The sequence below is a fragment of the Cynoglossus semilaevis genome, chromosome 1, assembly GCF_000523025.1.
Source record: "Cynoglossus semilaevis isolate Cse_v1.0 chromosome 1, Cse_v1.0, whole genome shotgun sequence".
In the NCBI taxonomy this organism is placed as follows: Eukaryota; Metazoa; Chordata; class Actinopteri; order Pleuronectiformes; family Cynoglossidae; genus Cynoglossus; species Cynoglossus semilaevis.
Genome location: NC_024307.1, coordinates 21,002,611 through 21,018,390, shown reverse-complemented (window position 1 = coordinate 21,018,390; position 15,780 = coordinate 21,002,611). Strand labels below are relative to the sequence as shown.

The following is a 15,780-nucleotide window of genomic DNA, read 5'->3' as shown; positions in this document are numbered from 1 at the left end:
ATATATTCATTATTATTTAGGAATAAAACCCTCATATATATATATGTGTGAACTGATTTAAGCCAAAAAAAAAGCATTAGCTGTTTGTTTTGGCAGTAGAGTAGTAATAGGATTTTGGGTGCTTCACCTCACTCAGGGACCTTTGGTACTGAACATAGACTGGTTATGCTGCTCGCTGATAAAAGAAACATGTTTCTGCTGTTACCTCACATAAAAATATATCTGTCTATCTATATAGATTGATAGATGGATAGATAGATGGATGGATAGATATACTGATATGTGGCAGTGGAGGTATCCTTAACTTTAACTTTTGTCTATTTCATGTTAGAAATGATTAATTTTTAAAAACTGTTTAAAAAAAATAATTTAAAGTTTATTCTTTAAACCCTACCTTCCCTGAGTGGTTTTTGCCTTCTGGGCTACTGCAGAGTCATGGGGCTACAACATGGGGAGGATGCGTGAAACTGTCTGCTCTCAGTGTGTAGACGGGAATAAAAACCCTCATACTTCCAACTGTGCATGGACTGACAAAAAAATCTCCTGTAAACCCTTTGGGATATTTTTTTGCTCAGCAGTTACCATTTACAAATTTGCTGTGGATCTGTGTTTGACTTTTCTCTTTGTGATGTTCAGGTCATGTGATGGTGAATGGACCAACTACACCCATTCCTGTCAAGGCTAAGCCGTCCTCCATAGACCCTGTCGTCCCTGCTGTCACTATGGGTAAGTCGAGCAGAGACAAAATTGCAGTGCACAGATGTAGCTAATTCCGTCTGTTTTTAGCGGGCGCACACTGTGAAAGATGCAAAGAGTGAGTACAAGCAGGGATGACTGTTGAGAAGAAAGTGGAGTGTTTCTAACATTAGTCATAGATTAACTACCATCAGCCAATGCCTCACTGTCGTTGCATCTATTTCACTCGGTCTAATTTTGCAGGGCGCTGTCACTGCAAGAATGAGGGGTTTCTTTTTACCCAGGAGCTCCAATGCTAAAAATGTAAATACTTGTGGACCCTTTAGGCACTTTTGTTAAAAGCACCCACCAGAATGATAAATGGGCTGTCGAATACTCTGATAGCTGTAGGCGAAAAGGCTTTCCTAAATGGCTCAGTTTAGCACTCTGGGAGGAAAAAAGGTTTTGGCCCAGAGTGCTCTGTTGAGCTGTGAGCACAGTAGTAAGAGGATGCAGCCTTGTTGTTTGTCAAGGTAGAGGTTCTCTGCTCGTCACCATGCCCAGCAACATTTACCTTGGAGTCGTGTAGAAGCACTGTATGGATAACCTAAGTTTTTAAACTGGCTAAGCTACAGTACACAAGGTGGTTCTTTACACAGGACATGCTTTTGCTGTAGTACAAATTTTAAACCACCTATTTGCATTCGGCCATTTTCTAAGAGCTCATATGCTTCTTTAGCCTTTGGGTAAAAGGAGTTCATCGTTTGCTCCCTGTAGCATTTGAATATGTTAGGATTACATTTTTTTCTGAAAAGCACACAGTCACAAATATGTGAAAATAATTAGATTCAAATTTTAAACACTTCTTTATGCAGAATGACCAGCACTGTACATTTATTTTCTACCGTCCATCCACTTATCATTGCTGTTAAACACAGTCGACACATATGTTGTTTTTTGCACACAATGCATGAAATGAAAATGCCATCATGTGTCAAAATATCAAGCCTAAAATACCACCTGACCACTCAGCATGTGTGTGTGGAGGCTTCAGCTTCAGCTCAAATGTCCAACTTGACACAGAGCAACTTCAACCTGAGCACAGGGCAGTAAGTTGGTCCATGACTGACAAGCAGACTGACACAGTTGTCAAGGGGATTGCAGGGAACTGATTGATATTGTTGAGAACAACCGCTTCACCACACCTTTGAAAGCAACTCTGGATGCATTCTCTAAGCCAAAGTCAAGATACAAAATAATGACTTCAATCCAGCAACTCTATGAGGCCAAATATTTATATTTTATATTTACTTCTTTATATCATTTGTAATGAAGTGCTTTCTTTTGTGGCTCAGTTTTGAACTCACTGGTCAATATTGTGTAAATGCCATTGCATGAAAATGACCTTAAGGCGACAGATGCCAAGTGTCTTATTGTCTCAGTTAATCCTTAAAGGTTGAGCTGAGCCTTTATTTAGATGAGATACTCTTTTTTTGGTGATATGCCCCATTACCTTGCACAAGTTTTAAAGCAGAATGTGGTCTTAACCAACCAGCCTGCTTCATGTGACTCCATGTGTCGGTCCTTATTGTTGTTTTCTCGGCGTGCACCTTTTGCTCTCCCGCCGTGCGGCGGGGTTTATTTTTGCAAGGTGTGCAAACTGGCGTGAAATGCCACAGCTGCCGCTTCTGACAGTGGCAAAAAAACAGTCAGCTGCATTTATCTGACATGATCATCGGCATGTTGTTCTGCATCAGCATATACAACGGTGCGCAAGGTAAACACAAATTTATAACAAAATATTGTGAATAATATGAATGATAATCAGGCATAACTGATCAAATCTGGCATCTAAAAACTGTGCAGAGTGAATTGAAATGAGTTGAAACGGAGAAAATAATCGTCAGTCTTTGTGTACATCTAAATGCTAATGTCTCACAACTTGTCTCACGCTTATGCAAATTTGATGTTTAAAGCCATTATTGTCTGCCAATCTCGTCCCAGAAAGGGGAAAACAAGATTTACATCTTAAACTCCATAGGCAAACATCATCTGTGCCTCACATTCCTACAGTAAGCAGATGATGAGGTAGTTATATGTAGTTAAGCACACACGGGCAAGGACTCATACCTAAAGCCTAGTAATGAGATTTGTAATGTGCTTATATCCTTTCTTTCATTCATGGAGGATTGAGAGGAGAGAGGGATTAGAGTTGCATTATCACAGTGTGTGGAGGTGGGGAGTGGGGGGGCAGAAGGTGAATGAGGTTATGAGAGCAGGGGGGGGGCTTTGGTCAGTGTTCCCTCCCTGTGTGCAGAGAGAACCATTGGGATGACACAGTGTCAGGCACAGAGTGATATACGGAAAGATAACCGATGAGATGGATTATTACCAGGAGAATGTCAAACGGAGTAGGACTGACTGTTACTGTGCACCGCCCACAGATGGGAGAAAGCACAAAGATTAGAATGAAATAGTGATAGTTCAAAATGTCTGGTATTAATAATGCAAAAGACAAAGACTGACGGTCAATGTTGTAGACGATGCCTTCCCCCACAACCAAAAAGAGAAGGGAAGAAAATGATTCCTCTAGGACAGGACCAGGATGTTGTTCCAGAACCTGTTATGGACTTAAAGGCCATTATTTCTTAATTAGGATTTGTAGGGTAAGACATTTTCTCTGAAGGCTGATGGCTACTCCACTGATGGTGTAAAAGTACACCTTGTGTTAATTATCATCTGAGCTTTGTTAATGGAGGACATCTAGATGTCAATCACCAGATGCCTGGCAGTTAGCTTTAGAAAGAATGACTAATAAAATCATCCTTTCCTCCTGTGCACAGTTATGGTTTTTTCCTGGGATGACTGACAAGTCAATTCAGGCATGACGTTTTAACCCACCTCTTTGGCAAACAGTTTAATTCTCAGTGGTTTATTTTCCTTTTTATTTATTTATTTATTTGTCTCTGGACGACTTCAACGATTTATGTCCAAAAACTTTATTTTCTGGGTGACTTCAAAATGAGTGAAGGCTTTTGAAATATGCAAATGGAATTTTCTTTCAGTTGTAGTCACAGCAGGGACATTTGCTTGTTCTTTGTTTGTTGGTCCAACACGTGCTCACAGATAAAGCTCTTTCAAAACATTACCCACCAGACAGAGGTGGTTAAATTAAATTACTTTTGAACAGTTATCTAAAAGCTAAACCACTTTTTTTTTCAGTCAGGTCAGTGAAAAGGACACTAGTAGCAGATATGTATAAGCTGTCCATTTGTCCTTGCAACACATATTGTGGCAATATTTCTTATTTGTTTTTCCATGAGTATTTTAACAGTGTCTCTACTGTGGACAGAGGAAATAATCTAGAAATATATTTTTGTTGGTTAGTTTTAGGGATCACAAATTTGATTATTTGAGAACTAATAATCAAAAGTATTTACCTTTATGAACTTAACACACGTATTAGTATTTTAAAGGCTTTTATGAAGACATATTGTCACTGTAAGTCACCCATGTCCCTACAGTTTTTCGGACCCCAGGAGTCATATGGTGGATGGAAATGAACAAATCTGTGAGCATAAACTTGGTATCATAATAAATGTTACTTTTGGGATATGTCCTAGGAGCAGGAAGCATCAGAGCAGATACCTTTGTGTCGCATATAGAAAACATGGGATTGATAAGAAAAACTGTAGATCATGTCAAACTGCTGAAGTGAAGCAGAGCAAAATTATGGAAGTTTTTGGACTGTCTCTAAGTCTCTCATTTGAAATGTTTCTCTACATCAACATGTTTGACATATACAGTAAAGGTCCTGGGGGGCAGATGTCTGCTCAGGCCACCTCTGGGGTGGCTGTATTTACTCTGAGATTGTCTCCACAGATTGCACATAAAGGAATACCTGAGCACAACAGCTGTCTCTCTGTTCAGTCACATCAGCTGGTACTGTGGAGCTGATGGGGAAGAAAAGCAGTGTGAACAGAGGATCAGGCAGGAGAAGAATGTTGTGGCAAAGTGTGTGAGTCCACATCTGGCATGAAATGAAGTGAGGCCAGAGAAGCTGCACACTGACAGGAAGGTGCTTTCAGTGCAAAGGAACAGGTCTCTGTTTTTCCTATAAATGGGTCAGCTGTCGAGCTGCAACAGCCACATGGGACTTGTGTCTGCTAATTCTTGACGTGCACTTACACAGAAATATGCAATTTTTCTTTAGTATAACGTCCCATTCATAAGACACTTAAGTCCCACGACGAATGCCCTCCTTTTCCTCACAATGGTGTCGAGGTGTATCTCTGCAAAGTTAGCAACACCACGTGTTCCTGAAGAACAAGAGCCGTGAGAATGCACGTTATGCCTGCAAGCACATCAGTGTTGTGTCTTTCATAGTTCACTCCATTAAACACTGGATGAGTTCAGGGTGTCTGTAGCTGTTTGCCTCGCCAACATGATTCCACAAAGCTCTCATTTGCATGTTTGGACAAATGTGTTTTTGTTTGTGCCGAGGTGTGTGTAGTTAACTCGGCCTATGATGGCCTCAAAGACAATTACGACAGAGGTGATTTGTTTTCAGGGATGAGATGCAACAATGAAAGGTCAAGAGTGTGAATATTCAACTGCAGAGTGAGAGAGGAGAAAGGGAAGGGAAGGGGTGGAGCGATGGGTTGAAGGACAACTAGGAAGGCAGAGTGAGCCTCATTAACTAATCTAATTGATTGATGGCTCTACACACACTAACAAAAATAGATCTCAGTGTAGCTTCCAACATTTCGTTGGCTGTGTTTGTGTTTAATTATGATGGAGGGAAAATAACATTAAAGGCCTATTTGTCTTCCATTTGAGGACCATTCCACTTGTATATGCAGTAATGTCCACATTGGTCTGTTTTAGAAATTCTTTTAGGATTCTCTGGTGAAGGCTTTTATTACTGATGATACACTTTGTTACCGCATATGATGTTACAGTCTTAAAAGCAAACCAGAAACTCATCGCGTACAGACACCACCAATCTTCATCCCGGGCTCCTCTGGGAGTACGACAGCGAGCTATCAGATAATGGCTCTTTGTTAGCAGACATTACTCTTGTCTTATTTTGAGCCACACTAGCTGCATGGCTCCGTGAATGGCAACACTTTGTTCTTGACGGAAATATCCTACACGATGTTGGATAGTGTGCAATCAAATTCTGCTCTCTTACCAGAAGATAAACCACCCACACAGTTATGGCTCAGACATTATTGAGAGGTGTTTCTCACGAGTATGGAATATTTTAGCCCCTGTTAGAAACACACACATTGTAATTCAAAACATTTAGGAGTCAAGAACCATATACTACAAATCTTTGAAGTACATGTACACAATGTCGCTATCTGTGTATTTTCCACAGCCGTGGAAAGACTTAAAATGTTCTAATTTACTACACCAGGGTGTCAAACTCATATTCACTGGGGGCCACATCATCAATACAGTTCCCCTTGAAGGGCCAGTTGTAAATGGAAGACTGTATAGATCAGGGGTCCCCAACCCCTGGTCCGCGGACCAGTATCGATCCATAGGTCATTTGGCCGTAGTGGGACACAGTGAAAAAATGTACTTAATTTTTACTAATTTACTTCATTCAAAGAAAGTCCAGTTAAATTCATTTACTTTCTTTATTTAAGATAATATGGCAATATTTTAAAATTGTGTCATTCGGACTCTAATACAAACAGAATTAAGTATACAAGATGTTTTATTTTCCTTCAATTCTCAGCACCTTGGTAACAGACTGTAGTAATGGGTGGAACTGGATGACCAGTCCTTGGAACAAAAAAGGTTGGGGACTGCTGGTATAGATGTAACTACTCCATAACATACATGTTTCTGTAATTGTTTATTATTTGATTGATTGTAAAAACGTATAATTTATCAGGTTAAGAGTAAACGCTGTTCTCTGTGTTTATACAGCCAGGTCTGTATGAGACACTGTGCAAAGCCAATCAATTCTCGTAAGTGGATGCTGTGTGTGTGTTAAAACGACCAGCTACTTCATAAATGTTTCTATAATCTTTTTTAAATGGGTTAAGCATAGTTGAAGAAGCAATGAAAGCGTTGCACAGTCACCTCATTAGCACAGGTCATGTCAACCATCAGACTATTAACAACACAAATTAAGGCCACTGTAAATTAGACTAGTTTCACTGTTCTGTGAAGTTGTGTAAAAACATTGGATGACATTTATATAGGCTGACAATACACAGCTGTAGAGTTAAGTTAAAACAGATTCAAGTTCATTGGAAAAAAAAAGACTGAACACAAACATTTGTAGTAGCAGTTCTACCAGAGACATACAGCATGTGTAGTTTTTGTCATTTTCAGATATTCTACAGTCATATCTTCCGTCTTCCTTTGAATAAACAATTTGTTGAATATGGTAAAACATTACTAACATTAAGTAATTCTTAAGCCAACAGTATTGATTTCTCACGGACTGCTGAGCCATGAATAAACATAAGATTTTGCTGCTATTAAAGCACTACATTATACCGACTATTGACTTTCTTCGTCTCCTGCTCCATTATAGGCGACCCCCCGGTGGGTTTCCGTGATGTGTTGCTGCGCGATGGTCCTGAGGGATTTGCCAAGGCTGTCCGTGCCCACAAAGGTCTCCTGCTTATGGACACTACATTCAGGGATGCTCATCAGTCGCTGCTGGCTACGAGAGTTCGCACCCATGACCTGAAGAAGATCTCACCGTTTGTCAGCCATAACTTCAGTAATCTTTTCAGCCTGGAGAACTGGGGAGGTAGGTGTCAGTATTTTGAAAATATGTCTCAACTGACTCAACCTCAGAGCTTGATAAAAGATGAAAAATTCATGGGGAAAATGTTTACCAACCTTCTATTTTATTTTTGTGTTTGTAACATTTTCCCCCAAATTTTAGATTTTACTCAGTTGCCTGTGTCTGTGATCTTCCCAGAAAAGCAAATAGGCATTCAATTTTCATACACTGGGTAGGAACACAACCAGGCAGTTTTAAGAATACATTTTTAATGTGCCACAAATACAAGTAAAACTGAAAAAAAGGGGGGCTGTGGTTCTTCTACTTCTTTTTCTGTCAGTGAAATAATGACTTCTTTCATCTTCATTTGTCATCTTCTGCCTTCAACAGGATCTTAGCTTCTTTAGCTGAGAAATTACTGATTTTTATGAGACCAAAGACCACATGTAGGTCACAACTGGTAAGCAGCTCTGTAAAAATGTAAACTCGTCTTTAAACAGCTGTAGGTAACCATTATTCCCCTTTTTTAGCCTTACGGCCAGCTCAAAGGTTAAATGAAATACAACGGTAAAAACAAAAGGCAAAAATCATACAGACATGCAATTACCCAATGCTGTCTGTCACCGAAGACCAGTGTAGTTCATTTCTTCAAGGGGTGCCCATGTTAATTGGCCACATTCATCCCTGTGTCAGAATGACCCATCACTTACATTTCATTGTCTCCCTCTTGCACCTCGGGTCATGTTTAATTGATGACACTGTTTGTCTCTCACTGTTCGGCTGTGTCAGCTGTGACAGTGATGTGTGAACGCGTGAAGATGAATCGCAAAGCTCCATCTCAGTCCTCCAATCAATAGAAACTGATTGTAACTTCTGCTCTCGCGTGGGCAAGGAAAATTACATGCTATTTAAACTGTTTGAAGCATGAAAGTCTAATAATGTCTTTGTGTAATATCCAATTACTCCGAAACTGTCCAGAGAAAGGAGAAAATACCGAGGCCACGTGTTCAAACAGTCGTCAATGAAAGACCAATTATCAGCACTTCTGGCCTTATGTGAAGTGCATTTGTTAGGGTTTGTTTTCAAAGGATAAAATTCAATTTTTCCCATTTAACACTCCAGCACTTCAAACGTGCACATTTATGGAAGAGATAACACCCCATGCACCCACTTGACGATGAGACTTTTCATTTTCTGCTCAGTTACAGCAAAAATTGTGATTGTTCTTAAATTACTGGGAATGCTTTGAGGATATCACAAGTGGAAACATAAGAACCAAACAACAAACGCCTCAAGCAAGAAGGGCCCTGGTTTCATGTAGCGTCCAGTGAAGCCTCTGTGAGATTAAATTGCTGCTCATAGCTGATCAGGATGCACATGTTACAGGGTAAAAGCAATATATTTCATTACTGTGGCACTTCCAGTACATCTAACGTTAGCTAACTGTCTGCTCGTCTCTTGTTTGCACCAGTGAACTTCTAGATTTCTAAGTAAATCTTTGAGGTGTATATGCTACGTGCAGCTCTTAAACTCCTCCTGAGTTCAGACCTCTATAATAAGTTAGTATTTTAAGACTAAATATGTAGAGAGCCACATTCAACAGGGGTATGTTTGATTTGTTACATGATAGTTCTTCTTTGAACAGATGCTCAAGATGCCATGGGAACTAACCTTTAATTCATAATTGTTTGATAGATACTAGGGAAACATTCCTGTGTGGTTAAAAAAAAAGCTTTAATTAATGGTTTTACTATCTGCATATTTAACATAAATTGAATGGACGGCCTCTAAAGATGGCATCTCATTGAATATGTTATATTACATTGATTTAATGTTGTTAATTTTGTAGTATATGCCGTACTGCAAAAAGTACATTTAAGGTACACATGATAACACAATGGTTTATTATACCACACAATATATACGTAACTAACAGACAGTTATCTTTTTTTGATTCTCCCAGTAGTCTGAGCACTGCTTTAACAAATGACGAACTTTGGTGATTTGGTCTTTCTTTTAAACTGATATCCCTTCCTTTAGAGAATGCAAAAATGAAATATAGTAATAGACCAAGAGGAAATAGTCTGGTCAATAGGGACAATTTTCACATTAGGGGTCATTTCTTTCAATCACACCGTCTACCAGACTGGGAGAAAAAAGATTCTGACAGCCCAGACTGTTGACACATTGAGGATTCAAAAAGCCAGCAGCAGGTAGTTTTATTATTATTTTTAGAAAAGGAAATTGGTGCATTAGAAAATAAACGTCTCTACATAGACATTTATATCTGCACTGTGTGTGTGTGTGTGTGTGTGTGTGTAGTCAAATGATTTCTGACAGATAAGGCACAATAAAATTGGTTCCACAACACAAACAAACAATGTAAAATTTGGTCAGACTTAATATTAATAAATAAAAACTTCAACATGGCCAGCTACCTGAGGGAGATCTACTTCCTGTCTAAATTAATACACGGGGGTAATGGTAGCAATAATTCATACTTTAAGACAAGCAACAATAAAAGCCAAATAAAATCAAAGGAAAGTCATTAGTTATTTCACGTCTGCCAGTGCTAATACAATACATAAACCTGCTTTACCTACGTTGTGCAAATGACACCTTTAATTATTCACAATCAGCGATCAGTGTTGTCAATACAATAATGTTGTTAAGTGTATGTAAATGTGAACCTTTTACACGTTGATTCACTTAGTTCCCACTGTTGTCATATTCTGCAGCTCGTATTGACTGAGGTCATGAAGCACAAATGAAAGCACCGATGCTGTAGTCACAGGTTGACTCTAAACACCGGGCGTCCCACTGTGACTGCCTGTGAATGTACCTTTAAAGAGCTCCTCATAAATCCTTTAATGACCATAGGAGGAGTATCCACCACGCCTCCACGGATACAAGGACCCTATACATTGTACTTTTATTACCAAGTGATCGCAGATAATGGATATCCATGCTGGCTGTGCTAAACTCACACCCAACCAAAAATAAACCCTGAAAAAGGAGATAATCATGTAAATATCGAACGCCGTTTCCCTGTACGTCCTATCCCCGCTGCACGGATCTCTCTTTTTCCTCCCCACACAGAGTGGCGTGAGATAGAAAATATTGCTTTCACATGTTTCAGCTGCTTAGAGGCAAAATGAATCATTGAAGAGATTAAGCCCCTTGCAAACCCTTTGAGGATTAATTCCCCTCCTGATATAACATTCCGCCCTACACCACTGAAGATACAGTAATATGAACCAAGGCATAACGCTGCATCTGTAGACGGGTGACAAATGGAGGAAAATAGATGCAGAGCACCTTGGTTCATTGCCACAGGAACACCGTCAATGCACCTGAGCACTGAACACGTTTGTGATGTAACAGCACTGAGGGGAAGAGTCCAATTATTCCCCAAGGAAATCTTCCATTTAGTGTTTTGATGATGAAGCTTGAATATTTTCAGGCACCATAATCTACTGTCTGCATTTGAACAACAATAAGAAAGTCTCTTTAGTGTGAAATATTTTTAGATCAAATTTACTAGGGATGCACAGACACCAGTATCGACCAATACCTCTTTCAAATAATCTTTGTACACGAAAATATTAATACGACCTTTCAGTACGCGCAGCTATGCACTGCTCAGCTGGTTTTGTGTGTTGTCCTACTGGAGTCCAGCATCTCATTGTCCTCATGTCTGTTGTGAATTTACAAGCAATCTAAATAAACGAACATCCCTTAGTGACACCGTTTACTAAAAAACATCAGTGTTTTTGAATGGGATTGCGCTTCTAGTATTTAATTTATTCATCTTTATTTTATTGATATCTGTCTAATGTGACACTAATGTCAGTTTAAAGGTTGTTATTTTAATACTGAAAAATGTAGCAAAAGAAGTATTGGTGCTGGTACCGACCAGTATAGACATGAAAAATACTCGTACTCGTATTAATTTGTAAAAAAGCGGTATCAGGAAGTTACAACAATTTACAATTAGTTGCACACAAAACTATTCACTGATTGATAATGGAAGGTAGAAAGCCTCCTTCAGATGTACTGTATATTCAGTGTGTTTGAAACTAAAATGTCCTTTTTACATACTTCAGCCCTAAAACAGGAATACTGTGGAATTATAGGGGACATAAAAATGTCTCATGGATAAAAGACAAATGCATGAGAGGTATGACTGTACACTTAAGCAAAAATGCTGATAAACGCTGAGTTGAGAGTGTGTTTGTAATGTAATGATTCAAATGATGGATATTAATCATTGGCATTCATCATGTGTTTTTGCTTTATTGACTCTTCAGCATGAGATAGAAGTTAACTTCATAGAAATTTGATTTCCCCACCAGGGGAAATAGGAATGAGGTGTTTTCCAATATGAGTGTACAAACAGTTTCATTATTGAATTTTATGTAAAATTTGCTTTCACCTAATAACCCGTGTATACCCAGGTGTATTCCTGCAGTCAACTTCCTCCCTTTAAATTAGCTTTTTTTTTCCCTCCATCTTTTAAACATTACCCAGGCTGGTAAATACACTGCTGCTGCGGCTCCTCACCGTCCACCTCATTTGTTTGAGCTCATCTTCAAGGCAGATTGGTTGCTGCTGTTTCCTTGGGCTGCAGCAGCGTCTGTGGCTAATGTCCTGCAAGTGGGACCAACTGTCAGTCATCATTCACCTTATCAAACTATCAGAGTGTATTCAGCTCTCCCGAGAACTCACCCAATCGGCATCATGGCTCAATACCCAGTTTGTGAAATAAAATATTATTTCCTAATGTTAAACACCGGATGCAAAGGCTCTGATTCAGCTTTTTTATGAACTGGTACACTGCGTAGGCAGGAATTCATATCAGGGAGAAGCAAATTCTCAAATTTGATAAAATAGATGGTTTTAAATGCCATTCTGCTCACAGTGCAAGGAATGATTTGTGCCAACTAGTCTGTCTGTGTCGAGATATGCGAGTACTCATAAAATTAAATTTAATTATGGCAGTATTGGATTGGCAAAAAACACTGCAAACTTCAATATGCCTAGCTGATATGAGAACGGGGTTTTTTTCCCTCTCCATATTGTGAAATAAGAGATGGTTCTCTTTTTTGCCTTTTTTCACTGGGAATAGTTCAAGGTTTTAATACATGTATACCACCACATAGTTGAACTGAAACAACTCTCCATTCACATATTCAACTGCTCTGACAAAATGTTCCAGAAACCAAAGTCAAGTTGGCTGTGTCACAACTGTTTCCAACGTGAAGAAATCAATGATCTGCTACTGAATCTGCTACTTAGTTGAGCACGTCACTAATAAACTGACAGGAATCAAAGAAAGACAAACAAGATCTGCTGCCGCCTAGTGGAAGAGTATTTAAGTGTTCTGCCTGTCACTGTTGCATAAACGTAAATTATAATTTTTCACATCAATAAAGTGAAACTGGATCATTTTCCACAGGATATGTGATGATTTGTCACTGTACATACAATAGTTGGGAACCAACGTTCTCTACTACAAGTATTTGACCAGCTCTGTAACACACTGACCGTATACTAAATAAACACTCACACCTTGATAGTGGCATTACTCTCACTGTAGCATTGGTACGTTTTTACACTTAAAGCTGAAAATATTTTAACACTGTCAGTATCTGAAAAATGTAATCGTTTTCTCCAATGTGCTTGTGATTTTTGTTGTGATATGAAGTTAGAGCTTGTTAAACTTTAACTGAGGTGCAAAAATAGACTTGATAAATAATGCATTCTGATGCTTTATGACCGTACATTATGAGCTGGTGTTCTTATTACACCAGAATAAATTTGGTTTTGTTTGTTACACTCTAAAAATAGCTGGAAATTACCATTTTTCTCCTTTTGAGATGCTGATACCTCCTGTGTAGACTGTGGGGTTTTTTTCAAGTGCTGTCCCATTGTTATTAATTGTTTGTTTGTGTGTCTTTTTAATTAGGTGCTACCTTTGATGTGGCCATGCGCTTCCTGTCGGAATGTCCATGGAAGAGACTCCAGGAGCTGAGAGCTCTGATCCCAAATGTTCCTTTCCAGATGCTGCTGAGAGGAGCTAATGCTGTGGGCTACACCAACTACCCCGATAACGCTGTTTTCAAGTGAGTTACCCAAACACCACACATATTTCATCTTTAAACTCACTTTTGGAGCATGCAGATGCGGGCTGGTCAGAGCGTTCAAACCAAAGGCCTGGTCCTCTTTAAATCTGACACTCCAAACTTTTTCATCATCATTTTCTGTCCCTGGAAAAAAAACAGTTACAACAATGTTTCCTTAAAGCCAGCTGCTGCTCCTTCTGCTCCATTGTGTGGCCGTCATTTTCAAAATTCCTCCCAACTGGTTTGTTTCCATGGAAACAACAGGGGTGACCATCGAGTCTATACATAATTTTGTTTCTCTCTGTAAACTTACCCAGGTGTTTAACACTGTCAAAATTTCTTGCAGTCCTTGAAAAACCACACACATAACTGTAGAAAAAATTAAAGGAAAAAAATGTACAAAAACAAAACCACACACATAACTGTAGAAAAAATAAAAGGAAAAAATTGGACCCAGCCATTACTCACAGAATTTGGAATTTAGAAGTGATTAATTGTTCAGAGCATTGACTTCCATGTAAACTCAGATTTTACATTTCCTTTTTGTTCTACGTAGTCGTCCATGTTTAGTTTTTTTTTCCCCCATCGGCTGCTCTCTGTTGAACATCTTAACCCTTTGCACACAAATGACATAGTTGTCGATGTATTTGGGATTAATCTGAATGTCTGTATTGAATTTTCCCTATGCTTTTAGTCCACCATACAGGGACACAAGGTCTCATGAGATCATTCAATATGTAGCTCGAAACCCAATTTTTCTGGAACTTTTTTCTCCATATATATATACTGTCTATATATGTGTATATATATATCCTTTTTTTCATCTATTTCTTTAACTCACTTATTTCCTTCCTCCAGCAGAGACACATCTGTCCCTCAGTTTGAGTTCCTGTTTGTGTTTTTTTTAATCCCGACCCTCACTCTATGTCCCATGAGATAGTGTCAGTGAAAATTTGCTCGATTGTGATTAATGGCTTAGATCTGTTTGCTCAGCTCCCTCTCTGTCTTTCCTTTACTCTGTCACTTCCTCGGCCTCAGCGTTTGGAGCGAGGAAGCCTGCGGCCAAGTGGCTCCAGCATCTTTATTAAGGAAATCAAATCAAATTGTAATTTGGTCTCATTTCATTGATTTAAAGTGTATTTTAAGGGTCACAGTGTCATGGAAATGTGTGCTCCCCAAGGGGAGGATTGTGGTGTTTAAATATTTGGAAATTGCACAGAGTTGAAAGGTCATGCGATTGTGATTTAGGTTGTTGTGTCCTGAAAACAGAAGAGGCTTAGAAAATTCAACTGAATAGTGAGCACTCTAGCTCATTATATTCATAGGTTTTTGTCGGGTTCTTAAAGCTACGCCCAACAACAGTTAACATACATTGTTGTCTCGCCGTTGTCCACACTCCCACAGCCAGCTGTACTGTATGTCTGTTTGTTTACAAACGCAGCAGCTTTCCATGTCTGAATTCCCCACATGCAGAAACTCTGCAACTCAACCCATTATAAAAAAATCTGATTAAGACCCAGACTTGAAGGGAGGGGTTTAACCACTGTGGTTCAGATAATGAGACAGGTATGAGCTTCTTTGGAGTGATTGCATGCAGGCTGCAGGCGCTGTAAGATCACTATTCCTGGAATGAGGAGAAAATTGTATTAACGCCGATATGGCGGTGTTCATGAGTGGCAATATGAAAATGGATATATGCGGCTTATTCTAAACTACCTCAAATTGCCTCTGATACATTGCGTAAAAAACACATTGTGCCATTAGTTACTATGATGATTCCTGCAGGTTTTGCGAGGTGGCCAAGGAGAACGGTATGGACATCTTCCGTGTCTTTGACTCCCTCAACTATCTGCCAAACATGCTTCTGGGAATGGAGGCAGCAGGATCTGCAGGGGGCGTTGTTGAGGCTGCTATTTCGTACACGGGTGACGTGTCTGACCCCATGAGACAGAAGTACTCCCTGGATTACTATCTGAAACTGGCAGATGAGCTGGTCAAAGCTGGAACCCACATCCTTTGTATCAAGGTGAGAAGACACAAACATGTCGCGGTCGGGTGTATTGAATATAACAAACTTATCTTTGGTTATGTTTGCTCTTTTATTCAGAAGATAAAATAATCATGTTGTAATAATTCTTTTGCTACTACATTCTTTTCTTAATTAATTCAGGTTTTTGAATTTGATTAAAAAAATCTTCACTGGTAAAGGCTTAGTGACTAGCT

At 39.2% G+C, this 15,780-nt stretch overlaps 1 protein-coding gene across 2 annotated transcripts in view; it reads left to right on the top strand.

Moving 5' to 3' along the window:
- Nucleotides 1-15,780, top strand: part of pcxb (pyruvate carboxylase b) — a 236,066-nt gene that overhangs the window by 182,737 nt on the left and 37,549 nt on the right. For both annotated transcript variants that reach the window (XM_008318759.3, XM_008318767.3), the window contains exons 14-17: nt 637-726; nt 7,235-7,456; nt 13,401-13,557; nt 15,343-15,583. In XM_008318759.3, the coding sequence (XP_008316981.1) occupies nt 637-726; nt 7,235-7,456; nt 13,401-13,557; nt 15,343-15,583 (710 nt within the window). The remainder of the gene's footprint in view (nt 1-636; nt 727-7,234; nt 7,457-13,400; nt 13,558-15,342; nt 15,584-15,780) is intronic.